The 17,699-nt window shown below is 45.1% G+C and overlaps 1 protein-coding gene across 5 annotated transcripts in view; it reads right to left on the reverse strand.

Annotated features, from left to right (window-relative positions):
* Positions 1-9,033: 9,033 nt before the first annotated feature.
* Pcnx1 (pecanex 1) overlaps positions 9,034-17,699 on the reverse strand; it is a 141,938-nt gene continuing 133,272 nt past the window's right edge. For 4 of the 5 annotated variants that reach the window (XM_028782182.1, XM_028782179.1, XM_028782181.1 and 1 more), the window contains 4 exons: positions 16,744-16,949; positions 14,640-15,082; positions 14,132-14,272; positions 9,034-13,975 (listed from right to left, as the gene is read on the reverse strand). In XM_028782182.1, coding sequence (XP_028638015.1) covers positions 13,835-13,975; positions 14,132-14,272; positions 14,640-15,082; positions 16,744-16,949 — 931 coding nt within the window. In that variant the 3' untranslated portion in view covers positions 9,034-13,834. The remainder of the gene's footprint in view (positions 13,976-14,131; positions 14,273-14,639; positions 15,083-16,743; positions 16,950-17,699) is intronic. The other variant, XR_003713212.1, reaches the window with a different exon arrangement.

Here is a 17,699-nt window from a genome sequence, read left to right on the forward strand (position 1 = left end):
GCACACCATTGTTCCTAGTGCCTTGCAGCTTAGAAACTGGTACTGCTAGCCCAGCTTCCATCCAAGGAATCAGAGGCTTAAAGGGCAGGTTGCCCTCATTACATCTCTTTGATCTAAGGAGTTTAGGTCTTTTTCTTCCTCGTTCTGACTCTCTCAACTTGTACTCAGTCTTTACTCAGCAAGAGCCAGTCAGTAACTCAGCTCTGTCTTGTGGGGCGGTGGGCTGTGAGAAGCAGCTGGGTGCCTGGTCAAGCATAGACCTTGAACCCCGGACCTTTATCGGACGGCAGGTGTTCAGCTCTGCTCCCGGGCCCTGGTTCTTTTCATTTAGCTTCAGCCCTCCACAGCCCCTCCCACAGAGAGGTCTATGGCCATCAGTCATGAGGAACAGTGCCTCAGGCTCTCCCACATGTAGATGAGGTATCTCCAAGCTCTCAGACCAAACCAATAGGCGTTATCTTCTGCCTAACCCACCCGAAAACTGTATATAAGGGCTCTATTCAGGAGAAGTAAAAGGTGTGTGCAAGAATCATCCTGGTGTCCAAGAGTTTCTGTCACAAGAGTTGTAACACTTAGGAAGAGATCTGCTCTCCCAGAACCTGCCTGAGACACCAAGCTGCCTCCTTGCCAGCTAGCCGGCTTCTTATCCGCCCATCCTGGGCTGGCTCAGTGTGGAGAGACAGGTGCAGCACCCAGGAGTGACCAGGTGGTGACAGTAGAGACGTGAGCAGGGGAAGCAGAGGAGGCAGGCGATCTCCCCTCCCTGCTCACACTCTGTCCCCTTGGCCCGGACCTCCACACCAGACGGGGCCGAAGATCCTCCTGGGATACCCTCCAGAACAGGGGACCCACATAGTCTGACAGGGTGGGGTGGTGCCAGAGGAGGTAGCAGCTGAGTACCACTGTGTAGGGACAGAGTGATAAAGGACACCCAGAGGAATGTAGGGTCTGAAAAGCATCCAAAGTTCCAGGGATGCAGGCAGGGTTAAATGATAGCTATCTAGCTATCTAGGAGATACATGGCTACCAAGGATGATAGGCAAATAAAATCCTGAGCTGTATGCACTGAGTCCCAAGTATGTGAAATGTCACCAGCTTTGCATATATTACCAGGTACTTTTGCTTTCCATTAAAATATAAGACAAGAGCTGGGGATGTAGCTTACTCAAAGAGTGCTCACTAATACTCAGGAAGCCCTGGGTTGAATCCCCAGCATAAACCTGGTGTGGTAGTATGAGACTGCAATCCCAGGACTATGGAAGTAGAAACAGGAGGGTCAGAAATTCAAACTCACCCTTGGCCTCTTAGTGATTTTGGGGTGAGCCTGGGCTACATGAGACTATCTCAAAACCAAAACTGAAACCCACCATCACCACTGAAATCCAAAACCATTCAATCAATCAATCAATCAATCAACCAATCAAGCAAGCAAGCAAGCAAGCAATGCATGGCTGTACAAATTAAAACACTACAAATGTTTAGAACAAAGAGGGAAACACCTTTGACTCGACCCACCATCTTCTCCTGCCAGCAACTCCCTGTCCCTCCTTGTGGATGCCTCTGTCTTGTGGTAAATAGTCTGCTGGATGCCTCCAGTCTGTCCCACACAGTTATAGACATGAAGTAACAGCAGACCGCATACCTGTGCCTTCTCAGCTGCAGGCATTATTCTGCGTTTACACACAGACACAAAGACGCACCCTTGAATGTCACTAATTTTTTAAAACCTGCTTTTTGCTTGATATATATTGGGAGTTTTTCTAAATGAGTACTTACAAGTCTGCCTCCTTTTCTAAAAATTTATTCTACAGTTTAAAAAGTAGTGCCTGCATCTGGTAAGACTCCAGGGGGAACACGGGGAACAGACGGTGACATTTCCTGCCTGCTGGCTTCATTTTGCGCTGAAGTATACTTCCATTGTCTAGACTCGTCATTCATGTCCCTATGTTTTTAACCTTTATAAATCTGTATCCTCACTGTACTTTCTCATATCATACACCTTAGACACCTGTATTACTTACTTTTCTATTGAGACAAACCCCACGATCAAAGTAACTTATGAAAGGGACCATTTAATTAGGATTATGGTTCCAGAGGGTTAGAGTCTGTTGTGGTCTGGGAATCACCAGAGAAACCACTCAAACACTAGTCTTAGTCAAACAGGGATGGTTTATTGAATGCCACACCCCAAGACTGATGGATCAGGACCACGTTCCGGACTTGGGAGCTAAACTGTGACCTTGAATCAGGATCCTATAGGGCTTTATAAGCCTGAGATTTGTAAACATCTGTGCCAGGTTATTCCATCAATCAGATTTTCTTAGGAACCTGCCTTTGTTGTACACTTACCTTACTGTTATTGGTTGGGGTGTTCAACTGTGTCTTGTCTAACATTCATGTCTTGTGTACCAGGATGTCAGTTACCCATGTACATGTCCTTTTCTTCCAGGTAGGAGGATGTCAATTCCCAAGCAGGTCTTGGGAACTTAAACTTTACTGGACCCCTACTCAAAATCAAGTCTTATTCTAAATAAATGTAGGTGTCCCCCTTATGGGGTCCATCCCAGGGGCAGTTTATAAAAGCAAATATTATAAAGCTTATACGCAGGTGCAGGAAGTGCTGCTGGGAGGGTGGTTTGGGAATACAAAGGTAGTTCTCTTGACTTCTACTGTGATTGGTTTCCAAGGGCACAGAACATAACAGAATATGTAATCAACTTGGGCATGAGAAAGTTTCCTGGAAACAGTAGAAACAACATATGAGAAAGTTTCCTTATAATATTAGTAACTGCACAAAATGGCAGGCCAGCCAGGTAACATTTTTACCTAGGCCTTAACATTCCATCTAGAGCTTAATATTTTATCTAGGCCTTAACAGAGCCCATGACGGCAGAGCGAAGGCAAGAAGGCAAGAGCAGCTGAAAGCTCACATCTCAAAACCACAAGCATAAGGCAGAGAGCACACAGGGAATGACATTACTCTTTTGAAATCTCAAGGCCCACACCCCAGTAACATGCCTCCTCCAACAAGGCCACAGCTCCTAATCCTTTCCAAACAGTTCCACCAACTAGGGATCAAGTATCCAAACCTATGAGCCTATGGGGGCCATTCTCACTCAAACCAGCATAACACCCAAGTACAATTAAATATCTACTACATCATTCTCTCCCCCCTCCCCCCCCCCTCTCTCTCTCAAATACAACATCTTATTATACAGCCCTGGCTGGTCAGGAGCTCACTGCAAAGACCAGGCTGGCTATGAATCCCCATGTATGGCCACGTTCTTTAAAAAAAAAGATTTATTTTTATTATTTTTTAATCATGTGTGTATGTGTGTGTCTATATGCATACAAGTTCAATGCCCTCAGAGGTCAGGTGCCAGATCTCCTGGAGCTAGAATTACAGGTAGGTAATTCATGGGCTGCCTGATGGGAGTGCTGGGAACTGAACTTGGATCCTCTAGAAGAGCAAGAGTTACTCCTATCCACTGGGACACTGCTCCAGCCTCCTCCACCACCACCACATTTCTTTTCTCTCCTTTTCTTTCTTTGTTCTTTTCTGACTGCTGCATATTAATTCACAGAACAAATTCAGCATTCTATAATCATTCTGCTTTTGATAGGTGTCAGTCAGATTCTTCAGAGACAACAAAGGATGATGCAAGCTAGCATCCTGATATCCACATATCTCCCTGTGTGTTTATTGGGAACTGCTCAGTGGTCCCAGCAATCAGCCTCTTGTGCTTTCTCTAGTCATGCAGGCTCTGAATTTTAGTAGGCACAGGCTACACAGAGGAAAGACTACATTTCCCAGCATCCATATGGCCATGTGATTGTATTTTAGTCAAGGGGATTTAGCAGCTCCAGGGTTGGGGCCTTAAAAAGGAGTGTAGCTGGGAACAGGGGTGCACTACTGTAATCTCAGGACTCTAGAGGATAAAGCAGGAAAATTACAAGTTTAAGACTTACCTGGGTAGCAAAGTAAGACCTAAACAAAACAAAACAAAACAACAACAACAACAACAACACCCCACAACAACGTCCCTGCAACAACACCAAAAAACATAAACAACAAAAAATAAATTGGGGTGGGTTTTTCTCCAACTTTTTCCTAGGAGCCACTAGCAGGGCTGGGGTAAGGGAATTCTCATCACTGTGTGGGTAAGTCTGGTAGGACTCAGTACCAGGAAACAGCACCCCTTCTACCAGCCTTCTCCTCCAATGAAGACTCGCTGTTACATTCAGGAAGATATTGAAAGGAGGGAATTGATCTGAGACAGGCTGACTCCATGACAGACTGCAGACTAGCAGTTCTGGAGACCAGGCCTGAGTTTCTATTTTCCAGAACTGGGCAAGTCAGTTACTGGAACAGCTGCAGTAGAAGGACCTACTCCCTAGCTCGCAAAAGAACAGTTAGCCAAGTTTGCAGCCAAGAGGTCAAGAGCTACCCCTACAAGATATGAAGTCTGGGTCACCATCACCCAGACCCCCAGATATCACCTACCCCTCTTTAAGGTTCCTCATTTTGGCTTTAACTGAATCTGTGAATTCAGTCAGAGTCCTTCCATCCCGGTGGAATTAGGCCACTGTATGTGAAACGTCAATTCTTTCAAACCCTAATTTTAATGATGGTTCTTAAATACTTTAGCCTCCCTTTTAGCCCACTACCCACCGGAGGTAGTGGGAAAGAAAGGATATGGGGGAAGTTGACCTCTTTAGAAAGGTTCTTTGGAGCAATTCCCATCTGTGTTGTCTGGAAATCTGCAGTTCAGTTCATAGGTTAGCAGGGGCAGCTCGATCCATCATTCACAAACACTTCACAGATACACTAGCAGTCCAGTTTGGTAGAGTTGGGATAGCAAACAGAAATCAGAAACGGTGGCATGGCCTAGCAGAGATAGCCAGTCCTCGGCCTCTGCTCGAGTCAGCAGGAGGGACCAGGGGAAGTTTTCAGCTATACCTCTCTCAGAGAAGCTAAGATCAGGGAAGGTGTGACATCAACAAGTGTTCAGCTTGTTGCAAGCAAGCCAAGCTCAGCCTCTGTCACTGTCCATTGAGTTCTATTTATATCCTCCAAACATCAGGTGTCCCCTTGCATGTGCATCTGTCACAGCTGACATCACTCTGCCAATCAGCCCGAGTCCACAGAAAAACCAACAAACTGCAGCACACCACCTGAAGTTTTTGGTGTGCTTCTCTCTAGCCATATCCTGACAAACGCAGCTCAACTACACAATGTAAGGCGGACCAATACATGCATGTTGTTAGCAAAGAATCCTTGACTATGTATCCTTTCATGTGTTTGCTTTAGCAGAACATCCTCTCTCCTGTGTCCACTTCAGGAAAACACTCTTTCATGTTTGCCCCAGCAGAACACCATCCAATGCAACTGATTTTCCAAAGAACCCTTAGGTTTCCTTTCAGTATGTGAGAATAAACACTCTTTGCTTTTGCACACTATTTGAGTCTGGGGTATCATTCTTCAGCGATTCAGACCGTAACAGTATGTGCTTCTACTGTGTCCCAGCCGTCATTAATTTAGGTCTCCACAATAGCATTCGATCCAATGTCCTAAATAAAACAAATGTTTTCAAGTTTTCTGACAGCCCCAACCTATTTCCTCTGCTCACCTACCTTGTAGTGGTAGTGAGGGGAGTGGTTTCCCCATCACCATCCCCTTCACTCCTGCACATCTTCCATCTCCTCAGGTCTGGCTACCAGATTAAATTCTTCTTGTACTAAACATTCTGAGATATCTCATGTGATTTCCTTCACATCAGGAATGGCGTTAGGGTGCGTATGCATGCATCTCCCTCCCTTCTGAGTATGTGTGCACACATCCTCTCCATTGTGCGTGTGTGTATGTGTGTGTGTATGCATGAATCTCTTCTGAGTATGCATGGGTTCCCTAATCTGGGTGTGTGGGTGGCAGCAAGGCTCTATGTGAGGCACTGGCTGCCTCCACAGTTACCAATGAATCACCTAGGAGCACTGTTCATTCCAAGTTGCCAGGGGAGCTGGTGCCAGGCTACCTACCCTCTCTCTGCTACACCCAGCTTGCCCTTATCTGCCAGGCCAAGGCAGGTACCTGAAGCTTTGTCTTGAGGTTCCCATCCTCAAGTGGAGCCCAGGGTCCTCAGCTCCCCCCTGGTCTTTGGGGGAAGCTTACAGATGCACATGGTATCCATGTGAAGAATCAGAGAACAAAGGAAAAGCCTTGTGTATCCTGGGATGCTGCACCTAGAATTTGCCAACTCAACACACACACTTCTCTTCTTGTCACTAATTTCTAGCAATGTGGTTTAATACCTACTTATATAGTGTTTCTGTAATTCCTGTATCACGAGTAATCCTGAGGGCACAGGCCTAACCAAGAACCTAGGGTATATAAAGCTCGGTGGTATTACACTTGCTTAGGATGTTCATGGCCCTTGGAACAATCCCTGAACCACACACACAGAGCATACTGAATGTGTGCATGCTGCATGCACACACCACATCACTTACACAAGGGCCCTGAGCATCCAAGAATTTGGTTCTAGAATGGTCTTTTGGTTGTTATTAATAGACAAAGCACCAAAACTGAGGCTTCGAGGCCTGGTTTGTTTTAATAGTCAGTCTTGATTCCAAGTTTTATGATTGCAGGGCCTACACTGACATTTGCTAGGGAAAGAATTTCAATGTGTTAAGCAGGTCCAGGAGCCGAGGAGTAAAATTTGGCCAGGGCGGGCCTACCTGTGGATAGGGACTTATGTGCCCGTTTTTTTTTTTTGTTTGTTTTTTGTTTTTTGAGACAGGGTTTCTCTGTATAGACCTGGCTGTCGTGGAACTCACTCTGTAGACCAGGCTAGCCTCGAACTCAGAAATCCGCCTGTCTCTGCCTCCCAAGTGCTGGGATTAAAGGTGTGCGCCACCACTGCTCAGCTTATGTGCCCTTTCTTGATTGCTGTTTTCATGCTTGACCCTGCTTCTGAAGAGGCATCCCATATGTACTGTTCTCTGCATGCACAACCCACCTGTCTCTCCAGTGTGGGTTGAACTCCTGCTGCCATCTCCTGGCAGAATCTGCCAGGGACACAGCCGAGCCATTTCATTAGCTGAGATCTGGGAATTTTCTGGAGCCCAGGGTTCTCATTCCCCCTGGAACACAAGGGACAGAAAGGAAGGCTGCCCTGAGCCCATTGCTGTCCCAGGTAAGGCTGGAACCACTGTCCCCACCCGGCTTTTTACAATGGCCCACCATGTATACGGCTATCTAGTCCTGTGGAGTGCTGTGTGACTTCTGCTGATGAGGAGCAGGACCCGACAGTGGACATAAGTCCTTGCTTCAGCTCTCTCAAGAGGAAGATGCGTCATCTGAGTAGAAATCAGTATTTCCTGAAGGAATACTATGAGCTCCAAAGTCTACCAGCAGCTTCGGCTTGACAAAGGACTGCCTTGTCTTCCTAGCCACAGGCCCATTGAGTTGGGTCTTGACTCTTTCCTTGGTTTAGTTTTGAGTTCCTGTAATCAAGACCTTTTCATGTCCACAGCCTGTGTCCAGCACTGAAGCTCAACATGGGAAAATAGATGTTCCTTGGCCAATATAGTTGTCAGCAGTCCCAGAACTCATTCTCGAGTAGACCTCTTCTCTAGCCTCTGACCAGATGCTATGTGGCACAGAACTCCCTCAAACTAAGAGAACCACTTCTTCCCTGGACTGCACTATTAGGTCCTTGGCCAGAAAGCAGCCTCCAACCAAGGGATGCTCACTTCTGAATCCAGGTCTCCTCCCAGGGAAAGCCCACATTCAGTGACTGGCCCTTGTAGTGCAGGTGTAAGAGCATGGGGCATGCTGAGCTTGCGTGGGCTTGATGGGAGTGTGTATGGTGGCTGTAAGCTGGGTCAGCTTTGTCCTCTGCCCAGTGCCTTCCTCCAGCCCTCACAGGGCCAAGATCAGTGCAGCGGAGAAAGACGCCATAAGGAAGAGGGCAAGTACCCACTCACCTGAAGCAGTGTCAGTGCCATTCGGTATTGATAAAAACCTGTTTCAAGATGAGCCCAGAGATCTGGTGTATTCTCAGATGAGCCACTTACTTATGCATCAACACAATGTACTCTGAAACAGACGGGAACTTTCCCCTTTAGCACAGCTGGGCACCTAACCAGCCCAAGTCCGATCATTAGCCACCTGATACAGACACACTACAAAGCAATCCACAGTCCTCTTGCATCTAATTGTCTGCAAATGCGACTATGTTCAGTTGTCTTCCATAAGCACAAGTGAAAGGGGAACTAGAATAATATGGGCAAGAGCTGGCTACACAGTCAGGAAGCCACTCAGGTGACCCTTGAAGGTCTCACCTTGCCTACCTCAGGGGAAGATGCTTCCACATGGGGGATGCAGCAAGCAAAGCACCTTTGGGTCACTTGGGATGACATATCCTAAGTAAACTGCACTTTGAAAAGAAAGGTATCATGGGATCCAAGTCTCACGATAACACTCCCTGGAATTAATTCCAAAATGAACGTGATGTTTGCTTAACTGGGATGGACCCTGTCTCACAAATCTGTGCTGTTCTTCAAGATGGAACACTGTGACCTGGGAGAGAAGGAACACATTGCTGGGGATTCTGTTGCAGAAAATCATCGGCCTCCCAAATTGCTACAACTTGAAACGACGCACCACGTGCCCGGTGACAGTCCAGAGCATGCAAACTCTCTCTTGGGGGATGTGTGAAGACGGGTTGGTGAGGGTGCAGCCTGGGACACTAACCCAGGACTCTCCTTCCTCTGCATTGTAACTTAGTGTAACTGAGCACATATATACGCTTAGCATCTGACAGTTCTACCATAACACGCAACATAACTCAGAAGGCAGAAATACCTTTGTGCAAGGGGCACTGCCAGGGTGCACTTTTATCTGGTGTTAGCCAAACCCCACGATTACAGGCGTAGAATGATTAGTTCAGAAACAAGGCCACACAGAACTAACCCACTGTATCCTCTTTAAAATTTTTGACCAAAAAAAAAAAAAAAAAAAAAAAAAGGACAGAAGGCAAAATGAAAAAATTTATTTCCTGTTTTTATCCACGGTCAATACTGTATTTTTTTTTTCTGATCAATATATGTCAAAAGACTTCTCAGCTTTTAGTTTCCATTTTAAACAACTACAGTATTTACAAGCTGTTTGCAGCAACACTCACACGCACACTCACAGACACGCGCATGGACACATACCCTTATCTCTGGTGTATACTGAATGCTGGTAAAGGCAATGACCTTTCAGAGCCCGTGAGGAGAAAAGGGCAAGCTGCTCTCCTTCCACAGGTGCACTTGCCCACAACCACTACTAATAGTCCCTCTTCCTTTTCCTCATGCCGAACTCGATGCCAGGCTTGTACAGGGCTAACATCATCCACGTTGACAATTTACTCAAACTAGTTTTAAGAAAGCACAGCCACACAGAGTCTCCCCATTCCTATCATTCTGGTTGCAGACTCAAGCTTAGGATATGAAGAATTTTGTTCAGTAACAAGCACACCAAAGAGTCACCTGGAGCAGCCATGACATCCTGTGCAGGTGACACACTCACCCTCATCACCTGTGAGGGGACCTCCCTCCCTCCTAGTGTTTCCAAGGAATCACAAGTTGTCAGGTACAAAGCTGAAGGCTAAGAAAAGGGAAGGCCTATACAATAGGTACAAGAGTGTGACATAAAACCCTGCATGACCGTGACCAACAGCTTGAGTCCCCTGGACACAAAATGGCACATCGGGATGTCCAGCCTACAGATGGGCTTCTGCCCCTATTCAGAAAGAACACGTTTCTAGGCAAGAAAGAGAAATTCTCACCATACAGTTTTGGACAGATGACTCTGGCAGGTGATGCACCACAGAAGAGAGACCTCTGCCTTCAAGCAAAGTTAGATCCTTCCAGACCTGTTTGATAAGCAATTTCTTTCTGATTACAGCTTGTGAATAGGTGATAACTTCCAAATGAGGCTGCCTGGGTGTTCATCAACTAGACTGTTTGGAAAGAGAAACCAAGAAAATAGCTGGTCTTCTAATACTTTAAAAAAAATGTCTATGAAAAAAATTTTTATCAACTAAATACACTGCAGTATCTAATATACTTCCTTTGCTTCATCAGTAAATTTCAGTATCCACCTAAGCCTGAAACACAAAGCTCAAGGGCCAGCACCAGGCTACATGTACCACTTAAAGCTTTAACTGACAGTCTCCATTCATCTTGGAGTTAAGGAAATGCCTCTAGGAGAGATGTATCATCTCACATGGAAAATTTCAGTGGGTCTGTGTCCCAAGTAACTTTATGTAGCCACTAAAGAGAGATGAGGAAGAATACTAAGGACTTAGAGGTGAAAATGCAGGAATAAACTTGCTTATACTAATGAAAATGCACTTTAAATATGAAAGCCATTAATACTTTAGACAAGTTTATACTTCAGTAGGTAGTAAACACAACTTCACAGAATTCTCACATAACACTATTATTTTCAAGTCATATATTTAGAACAAAGGCTGACTGAAATTTACCTTAAAAGAGATGGTTTTAGACACTGAGAAAACATTAGAGACCCAGTTTTTGATAAATGACGCAGGACACACTTATCAGGTAAGTTCTCAGCTGAGGCAGGAGGATGCTGGTAGGAAACTAACTATGTAGGGTGTAACAAGGCAGTGTGACTCTTGCTCAAATGTGAGGCTGTATTTTATACTTTGAGGATATAGAAAAATAAACTAATCCAGAAAGAGTTCTTAGTGAGAGCTATGGTTTCCTTAAGAATTTGCATGTGCACTATGTGACAGTCAGTAACCAGAGTCATTTTTTAATGTGCCTTTCAAGGAAGAAATGTATTGTCTCTTATCTTCTGGTTCAAGAACCTGAAGTATTATCAATAACTTGAACAACTGTTTTCAAAACACGTGCAATCTGATGGAGGTGTTTTCTCCCCTGTTGATGGAAACAGAGAAGTCACTGACAGCTCTTCACTGACTGTCTAAAAGCAATTCCTGTTTTTCTGTAAAGCTTCCACGGGGCCTCATCTCTACCCTCCCAAGCTCCACGAGAGCACCACTGCGGGCTAACCTAGATCTGTGGAAAAAGTAAAGCTTGTTAGCAAAAAAGTCCACTTGAAAATGGAGTAAAAAGGGAGTTCCCACCAAGACGTGGCTCACGATTCACCAAAAGCTTGGTTTAAGGTACAAATAGGTTGGTCTGTTGTTTTTTGATTACTGAAGAAGATGAAGACAAGGCCATTCCAGGATTGTCCTCCTAAAATGGGACAAGATAAAGGAGAAATTCATAGAAGAACAGACTTCAATTATGCAGCTGCATCTAAAGAGATACAAAGTTGTTTTTAATTACTTGCAAAATTATGGATCTCTGGAGTTTTAGTAATTATGGACTAAAAGGACTAAAACATGCCAGAGTTCTGTATTTTAGTGAAAAAGGCTAAGCAGAAAACCCGAATCACTAGGGTACTTGAAGAAAAACAAATTATGATAAATTTAATTTTAAAACACAAATTTCTAATTATCATTATCTTCTCTACTGTAATTAGAAAAGTAGGACTCTTTTTTTTAAAGGTCATTGATTTTTAGGTTAAAAAAACTAAAAACAAGACTTTTCTCTTAGGGTTCCTAATTTATAAATTTAATAAAGTTATATGGTAACAAACAATAACTTGTTTCAAGGAAAGTGTTGAATTCTCCCAAACTAAGACTTGATACACATGTTCCATACAGAACCCTGTCTTACGTATGGAGTCTTACTTTTAGAGCACATGACATGTGACAGTCATTAGGGAGACCAGGCATAAATATAATTCTGACCCTTTGACCAAGTCACTTAAAGTCTATCTTCTGGATTCTTTCTCTGGCAAAATGGATTCTCTTCCAGCTTAGATGGCGAACCCTCTACTTCACCGCCTAGTAATTGTCATGACAAAAGCAGACTCATTTTGAGCAGGGTACAAGCAAGCAGCAGGGAGCACAAGTCCTTTGGGAAGTTTTAAACACAAGACAGACCACCGAACACATTGGCCAGCATGGATTTGCCAAGACTGGAAAAGAGTAATCATGGTGGGGAAATACACTTTACAGTGGTCAATTTACAAACAGAAAGGTCTCCTTTTGTAAAGATTCAATAAGTCTTTTGACAAATATTTTAAAAGGATAACATCTGCAAAGTTTGAAGTCTATGGAAACGTCAATACAAGGCACATTGGGTTCTGAACAGCGACTTTAAAATAATAAAAGGAAACACAAACAGGGTCTGAAGCCACTGCTAGCCTCTGTTAGCTCTCCTTGTTTCCTGCAGTGTTTGGACACACCCCGACACCTGTATCCCTGTCAGCTCTTTCCTCTCACTCAGAGGATACCATATCAGGGTGGCCTAACACAGAAGCTACTAAGCTGGCCAGTGCCACACACTGGAATGGTCACAGCTTTGACAGAGTAATCATGGGACATCAAAATGAATTGACCTACTGTTTTCTACTGTCTGTCCACGGGGGGAAACAGATGGCTGCCCCAGGTGCTCAGAGGAGGTGGGCCACTTTCTTTGGAGTTTAAAACAAATTTTAAAAATGCTTAGAGTTGCAAACAAAACCTAAACTGCAGTTTGCACACAGCCACGCTGTAAATCCAAGGTACATATTTTTCTGAATACATGCTCTTTAAAAAAAACCAATATAATTTATGGGACAACATATGAATTAAGACAATTTCACAGTCATAAATATTTTTAAGACAGATATACACTATAAATTACGGGAGATAAATTCAAGTCATAGAGAAAGAAGAGGAAGGAAGCAGAGCAGAGCTGCTACCGATGACAGGTCAACAACAGAGCCACACAGACAATTCTGATTGAAAACGTTTACTTGTGAAAGTGAACTTCACGTGAGTAACGTCAAGAGCCAGGAACTCTTCAAATGAGAGGCAACTGGTCCTTTCTTAAATTCCTGGGCCTCCATTTTCTTGAAAAGCGAAAGCATGTTCCAGAAGCAACCTCAACAGGACCTGCCACCAGCTGGAGAAGCGTGGCACACGGGCGGCGTGACAGGGCAGCTGGCGCGGCCCTTCGCAAGGTGGATCCACTGGTCACCAGCTCTGGGAAAGGTGAGGGAGGAAGCTGCGGGTGTGTCTCCAGAGTCCAGCGCACTGACAGAAAAGGAACAGCAGGCTCTGCTGGCTGTGCGTCAGGAAAGGGAGGGGCTAATCCTGAAGGCAATTTAAATAATGGTATTTTATTTTTATATATAAATAAATGTTCTGAGAAATCTCAGATTTAGTGCATTGCTGTAAAAAATTAGTGCAGTTTTTTTCATTAAAGTTTTTAGTGTTCAAGGAATAAGATAAACCTATGTCTATTCATCATCTTTCTCACTGTACATTAAACCTTTATACTGTTATATGTCAAACCAAATGCTTCCACATGGGTCTGTTTGCAAAAATCATGGTCAATGGATTTCATTTTCTACAACAAAAACCATGGCAACTGTTTTTGGCAAAGAAATTAGAAAAATATGAGCTTAGAGTTAGCCAAGAGTCCATGGGTTAAAGCGGAAATGCATAGAGAGCCTTCCTTCCATCAAGAGGCTCCAACTGAGTTTTGCCTTTCATGCAGCTAACTTAAAAAAATATTTCAGCTTTATTTGGGGGATGAAGACAGTGACAGGAGTCAGGGTGGAGAGGAGCTTAACCAAGCCACTGGCCATGTCTGCTGTGAAGGGCAGGTGGTCGGTCCTCGTAAGTGGATCTTCTGCAACCTTGCTTTCTCTCCAAGGGCTGGGAAGCCAGAAAAAGGAACCCAGGTATGCAGCACAGGCTCACACTTCTGCCCCCAGTTCTAGTACCCCGGTTTCAATTACAGTCACATATTTATCATCGATCTGGACAAGAAGCACTGTCTTGTCGATGTGGGACCGTGTGCTTGGGTCTCTGCTGCAAGGCACCCATCGGTGAACCACCTATTAACTCAGAAGAAAACACACAGTTAGAACTTGAATGCGCTCCCCTCCCCCTGTGCAGTTCCACCAACCACTCAAGCAGAAAGACACAGAGCAGCCAACAGCACGCAGGAGTGTGACGACCTAAGTACACAGGGGCTTCCTGGGAGAACTCACGTGGCCTTCCATGCCCTCCTGAGGACTCCAGTCTTTCCAGCTGTTTCTCCCAGCTTTTAACCTTATTCCTTCATCAGGCCACTGCAGCTCTTTCCTCTTTGACACGTTGATCCCTTCCAGAATCTGACTGAGATCTACAATCTAAACAGATACATGAGGAACATTCCCAACTCATTCCCTTGTTTACAAAAAATGTAAGGCTAAACAAGACACCATTTCTCTAAATTCTCCCCTGCTTACTATGAAAGTTAAAGAAAATCTGCACAGCCATGAATCAATTCCTTTTGGACTCCTTCCTGCGATGTCTCTGTACCAGTACTAAGTAGGAAACAAGTACTACAGCCACAAAAGCTGCTGCTTTCCGTTCTTCCGCTGGCAGAATGAGAGCTTCTCCAACGTTCAAGTGCTCTAACCCCCACCTAAGTAAGTCAAGTTTTCACAGGAATCCCCTCAACAAGACAGACATAAAAACAAAAGCCAAACAGCACAGAGCTCCTGGCCTACTCACCTGGACTCTGTAGACCACCTCCCCCTTTCTGGCATGTGAAATGTTGGCAGGACTTGAGGAATTGCCTGGCTGGGCCTCAGTGGCACTACTCTGACCGCCCTCTGCCCCCAGGAAGGCTACGAGGGTGTGATGCTTGCAGGCCGGGATGCTCTGGCTGGAGCTGCTGGAGGAGGGCAGGCCATGCTGTACACAGCCCATGCCTCCCTGGCTGACAGCTTCCATCTGGTTCACCATGGAGAGCCGGGACTGGATGGACGACGGTAGGTTTCGAAGAGATATCTGGCTGGTGGAGGAGCGCCGACACGGCACAAACCCCGTGGTGGACATGCGCAGGGACGAATGGCGGCTGCTGTAGCAGTAGGAAGACTGGCTGGCCATGGAGGCGCGTGCCGGTGACTGTCTGACCAGACTGCACTGCACTGAGTGGGCACTGTGGCTAGTGCCTGGCAGGAAGCAATGACAGCTCTCAGCAACAGAGACAAGCTCCACTGGGCCTCGATGCTAGTTAACTGTCTTCCTTAAGCAATCACTCCAAGAACTTAGAGAACTTAGCATTTACATCTAAAACCTTTAAGGTTACTGAAAAGAAACAAATGCCTGCCATCTATTTTCTTGTACGATTTACATAAAACTATATATTTTTTTATTTCTTAAAGTTTTTAAAATTCAATTCTAGGGCATAAGAAAAACATATTATTGCAAATATCTGGATTTAATATTATAAAAAAATATTTCAGAAAAATAAGAGTTTTAAAAAATAAATGAGATGAACTTTTTTTTTTTTTTAAAGAAATACTGCATGGAACTGGAGAGCTAGCTTGGTAATTAAGAACACTGGCTGCTCTTACACAGATGTAGGTTCAATTCCCAGCCCCCAGACGGTGGCTCATAACATCTGTAACTCCAGTTCCAGGGGAAGGACTCCCTCTTCTGACCTCCACAGGTACTGCACACATAAACTGTACAACACATACATGTAGGCAGGCAAACATTCATACATATAACATAAAAATAATAAATCTTTCCAAAAAGAAACACTGTATGATTTCACATACATGTGGAATCTAACAGTCAAATTCAGAGGCCAAGAGCAGAATAGCAGCTGGATTTGGCTGGGTGGGGCGGGGTGGGAGGGGAGCTGCAGAGTCCAGCTGAAGGAAGAGAGGCTTCTGAGGTGCACTGCAGCAGGACAGCTACAGTGAGTGTAAGGTCTGTGTGCCTGAAAACTGCTGAGTGGAAATAGAAAACATTCTATACACACACACAGACACACGTGGAAGGAAGGAAGGGAGGGAGGGAGGGAGGGAGGGAGGGAGGAAGGGAGGGAGGGAAAAGAAAAAGGAAAGAAGGAAGGAGAGAAGAAAGAAAGACAGAGAGAGAGAGAGGGAGAGAGGGAGAGAGAGAGAGAGAGGGAGGAGAGGAGAGAGAGAGAGAGAGAGAGCAGGCGCACGGGAGCAGGCTGTTAATAAGCAGCTTGATTTAATCTGGAGGAAGTAACGACGACACTCCCAGGTGGAAGGGCTGACTGCAAAGAGTACCCACTTGAGAGAAACTTGCTGCAAAGATTCTTAGTGTGAGGTATCAAGAGACTTACTAGGTCTGTCCCAATGAGCCCATTTTTAGAGAAAGTAGCTAAAGAAAGTACTAAGTGATTACAAAGAATCTTGTGTAAACAGTACTGTAGTGTCAGAAGAAGCTGACCAACTGCACTACAGGAGAAAAGGTAAATAAAATACAAGAATTAAATATTATTCACTTAAAAAATGTAATATATAGTTGGGACTTGGGTTTTGTCTTTTTGAGACAGGGTTTCTCTGTGTAGCCCTGGCTGTCCTGGCACTCACTGGCACTCACTAGATCCACCAGGCTGGCCTCGAACTCAGAGCTGCCTGCCTCTGTCTCCTGAGTGCTGGGATTAAAGGGGTGTGTCACAAACATGTGCAAGATCTATACACTCGCATCACTGACAGATACAAACAATGGTGTAATCGACTACTGGGTGTAAGCAAGTAACATCACGCTCCTTTACACACGCATGGACATGCACACGCACAGGCCTGACAGCTAAGAGGCCAACATCACACAGGATTTTGTTTCCAGTTACCTAGTGTTGGAGGGTATGATGTGGTGGGCGGGTGGAGTCCGGAGCCTGTTCCCTGTCCTGGGTGTCCAGTGCTTCCTTGGGACACATTATTGTGGGGATCGCTGGCACTGGTTGTATTGTTACCAGGACAGGAAGTCCCACCTCCAGTGTCCGAATCTTCAATATTGCCACCACTGTTACAGCCAGCTCCACAGCCTTTCCTCAGCCTGGAGAAGAATTGGAAAGCAGAAGCCTCAGCTCCCCATCATGTCAGCATCAGTCCTCTGCTTCTGAGTTGTCAGCACTGTCAATGTCCACCTTGACTTTGCAAAGCCTTTATGGTACAACCAGTACCAGCAAACAGGTTTGCTTCCCAAGAATAGCTTGAGAAGCACATCCACCCTCCTCACTGCCTCAAGTCCTTCTGCCAGCCCTACAGCTATGTTTCATGGTCCATACCAAGAACTGTGCAGAACATAGCTGGACCATCTGGACCCCAGGTAGAATCCTCAATCTTTGTTTGGCTGGGAGTTGGTGGAGGACACCTTTAATCCTAGCACTCAGGAGGCAGAGGCAGATGTTTTGCTGAGTTCGAGGCCAGCCTGGCCTACAGAGCGAGTTCCAGGGCAGCCAGAGCATCACAGAGAAACCCTGTTTCAAAAACCAAAAACAAACAAGCCAACAAATAGACCCCCCCCCCAAAAAAAAAGGATGAAAAACAATCTCTGTTATCTGAGATAGGTCCCCATTCTGTAGCCCAGAGTAGTCAAGAATTCAGTATGTATTTCAGCAATCCTCCTGCCTCAGTCCCCTGAATGCTGGGATTACAGGTATGAACTACCTACCGTACTGAGCTTTGACAACAGAATTCTTGCCAATATCTGCTGAGAACACTGAGACCCAATTTGTGTACAGCATTGCTGTATCTGTTACTAGAGAGCTGCTTCTGCCTTCTTTCCTGTTTTGGTTTTTGTTGT

The sequence above is a fragment of the Grammomys surdaster genome, unplaced genomic scaffold, assembly GCF_004785775.1.
Source record: "Grammomys surdaster isolate TR1022 unplaced genomic scaffold, NIH_TR_1.0 721, whole genome shotgun sequence".
NCBI lineage: Eukaryota > Metazoa > Chordata > Mammalia > Rodentia > Muridae > Grammomys > Grammomys surdaster.